The sequence below is a fragment of the Branchiostoma belcheri genome, unplaced genomic scaffold, assembly GCF_001625305.1.
Source record: "Branchiostoma belcheri isolate BF01 breed outbred unplaced genomic scaffold, Haploidv18h27 scaffold3, whole genome shotgun sequence".
Lineage (NCBI taxonomy): Eukaryota > Metazoa > Chordata > Leptocardii > Amphioxiformes > Branchiostomatidae > Branchiostoma > Branchiostoma belcheri.
The window spans coordinates 1-3,456 of NW_017803909.1; the positions used below are offsets into that span (position 1 = coordinate 1).

Below are 3,456 nucleotides of genomic sequence, written 5' to 3' on the forward strand. Positions count from 1 at the left end.
AAATAGTGTCACTATACAGTAAACCCGCCGATTAATTCTTCCCGCCGGCCGACGCACTATTTAAAATGGAGTATCTCTGTTTATCGTAATGGGTGGCCGGGCTTCCTTAGCCGAAATTCCAAATAAACAAGGCGGGCTTCTCGCTGGGTGGGCGGCATAATCGTTGTTTGGGTGCCCGCAAATAAACGTCGTGTGTATGACTGCTCTGATTGGGTGCGGTGACGTCGGAGTGTTGAAACCCCGAGTGACCCGGGCACTCCGAGGGGTTGTGGGTGGCCGCCTCTCAAAGCCTGATGGTCCTGCGGCATTTATTTTGCTCTCGAAAAGTCAACTCATCCCTAGGTACAAAAACAACAATCGACAATTTTTAAAACAAAGTACGACTATTGGTAACAAGACAAACAAGCCCGGCCAGTCGCCCCGGGGTGTATTTGAGGGAAGGACGTGGTCCCGCGAGGCACACTTACTGTCCTGTCTCGCCGGAGGAAGGTCGTCCGTAGCGGTGGTGTCGTCCCGATCCCGCCGTGATCTACTGTCAGCTGCACCGCCTTCACTCACCGCCCTCTCTGAACTTGTCACCGCCATGGCCGCCCTCGGGAGCCTCTACACACGGTACGGTGACCCTTACGGCTTCAGACCCGGCCCGACCTACTTCTTCACCTCGGCGTCGGCAGCCGACTCGTCCCCCTACCCCATGGGGACGTCCCCCTACCCTCACGGGCTGTACGGGGACGTGGAGAGACCGGAGAGGCACCAGAAGCCGCCCTACTCCTACATCGCACTGATCGCCATGGCCATCCGCTCCAGCCCGGACCAGAAGATCACTCTGAACGGCATCTACCAGTGGATCATGGACCGGTTCCCGTACTATCACGACAACAAACAGGGCTGGCAGAACTCCATCCGACACAACCTGTCTCTGAACGACTGTTTCGTCAAGGTGCCCCGGGAGAAAGGCAAACCCGGGAAGGGCAACTATTGGACTCTGAACCAGGACTGTGAAGAGATGTTTGAAAACGGAAACTACAGGAGAAGGAAGAGGAAACCAAAGACGCCTTACAAACCAGCTGAGGGTCCTGACACCAAAGACGACGTATCGGAGTCCTCAGCTAAACGGTCCGCAGACGACAACGCGACAAACCCCGAGGTGACAGGAGACGGGGAGGACCAGGGCGGAGTCCTGGCTGACTCCACACGTACAAACGATAATGATTCCTCAACAGAAGCTGACGATGACCGTGTTTCGGCCTCCCCACCCTGGTCCGGTCTGTCGGAAACCGAGAGAAAGTCGTCTTCCGCTCAGAGAACGTCTGTAGACCTCAGAGCCAAGACAACATCGTCCCGACAGGCCAGCCCGGCGCCGGCAGAACCTGGACTCTTCAGTATAGAGAGACTGTTAGCTCCCGACAACAGGACCAAACCGACGCCGGTCAGCAGATATCATTTGTCCGGAGAACGACTCAACCCCAGCCCGAGAACCTCACCAGCAAGCCTCGGTACGACTACCGGGTCTGCTGTGAACATCCTCCGGAGTAACATCGTCCTGCACGCCGCCAGGACACCGACTCGTCTGATGAACTCTCCTCGGCAGATCCCCGCCATTCCTCCGCCGGCTCTAGCTCCCATCCCCGGTATGACCCCGTCCCATTCCACCACACCTCTGTACCCCACATTCCCTCCCCTCCGTTACCCCCACCTCCCCTCCCATCCGTACCCTGCCCTCCCCCTCCCCGGTTTCCCCGTCCCCCTCTCGTCTTGGACACTCACAGAAGCTGACGTCAAGACCAAGAAGACGGTTCTAGTCGGGTACTAAATCCTGCAGTTCCGTTTTGTATTGTATATGTATAACGTTATTCCATATCCTACCTATTGTTTAAATTTTGATAGAAGGCAACGTCGTCCTATTTTGGTCAGAAAGGACTATGTTTAGACAGCAATATTTATAGAACAAACTCGATGTGACAAAGTGGTTATTTCAACACGACTTAGTGGACTAGACTGTTCCAAAGGTGCGGTTGTTGGAAGGCGGTCCGATTATTATGTTTCTCCACCTTAAGGTATGGAGAGCAGTTGTCTTAGGATGCAATCCTTGCGCTAAAGCAACTCCACGGGATTAGAAAGTGTGGCGGACTCTTTTGCCATAATATTTTCAGTACTTTCGTCTATGTGTGGGGTCAGAGCAGGGCAGCCAAAACTTGATTGACGTGTAGAAAATTTGCTGAGAAGTGTACCAGGATTTATCTTCAATATTTCTGGCTCGGTACGCCTTAGCAGCCGCACGTTTGGGACTGCAGAAGCCTAGATATTTACCGTACCTGAGATAAAAACTACGGGTGTAAAGTGGACATGTAAATTGTTGTGGTGAGAGGAGGTTATATATGAGGGGTTGTGGTGAAGGTCAGGGGCCTCTGGTCTATGTCAGCCCCGGTGTATTTATTGTCACTTGTCAGCCGCCGCAAAACGGATAGCTAAAGTAAAAACCAAGTGTTGAAATGTACGAATTAGTGTCGTAAGTTGCCCCGGTGAAGGAAGCCCGATTTATGGCAGCACCTTTTTTGTATATATTGTACAGCACCGACAGAGTATATATATATATATATATATATATATATATACTTATCTCGTACATCTAGAAATGAAGAGGCCCATATTGTGTTTCTCGCTGCAGGGCTGATCTAACCTATGTTTTTATCCAAACAAATGGTGAGCCACTGTTTTTGTTCCATAGGCTCTTAGCATACTTAAGCCGCGGCACAATGCCTACAATTTATCTAAGCCGTATACATATGCATGGCACCCGCCGAACACCCTGTTAACACTTTCCACTGAGAAAATAAAGTCAGAGAAACGTTGAAGCGAGAGTCAGTCGTCATTGCGTTCTGGTGCGGTTTAGCTGGACAGAAGTAAACACGGGAGTGACAGTCCGTCGGCACGTAGGATGTTGTACGGCAAGATATTTCCAGGATGTCATTCTCTAGACAGGTCACAGGGATGCATATAGGTGCCATCTGAGTGGAACACTACGATTGTAACAACCAGAGCATACCATATAACAGCACCCAGTATCGTAAAAATAATCATCCAGATTAAAGCAAATGTGCTTTCACGGTATCTGACACGACGATTGCGAGCGATAACTTCTCTAAAACGTTTTATGAACTGGTTCATAGTACATTATATGGCTGATATTACATAGCTGAGAGAATGGAGATATGCTGTAGACTTGATTACTGTTAACGTCTAGAATACCATACAGATATTTAGAAGAAGCCATCCCATGTAGGTAGTTCTAGCAACACAACATGATAGGGACGGGGAGGATGGGTTCCATTTGAGATCTGGCCGGGCGGTCTTAAAAAAACACCTTAAAAGCGTTTTGTAGTGAGGAGAAGACACAGTGGTCTAGCGAGCACAGAGATAGAGAAATATTGACGTGTCAACACCTGTGTTTGAAGT

General features: G+C 50.3%; 1 protein-coding gene across 1 annotated transcript; it reads left to right on the plus strand.

The window, feature by feature from the left end:
- Window positions 1-178: 178 nt before the first annotated feature.
- LOC109474062 (forkhead box protein L1-like) lies at window positions 179-2,262 on the plus strand. The gene has a single exon (XM_019774281.1). The coding sequence runs from the start codon at window positions 197-199 to the stop codon at window positions 1,811-1,813; it is 1,617 nt and encodes a 538-aa protein (XP_019629840.1). The 5' UTR covers window positions 179-196; the 3' UTR covers window positions 1,814-2,262.
- The last annotated feature ends 1,194 nt before the right edge of the window (window positions 2,263-3,456 follow it).

Coding starts and splice junctions, on each gene's coding strand:
- LOC109474062 (XM_019774281.1), top strand. CDS start 197: ATGACTGCTCTGATTGGGTGCGGTGACGTCGGAGTGTTGAAACCCCGA.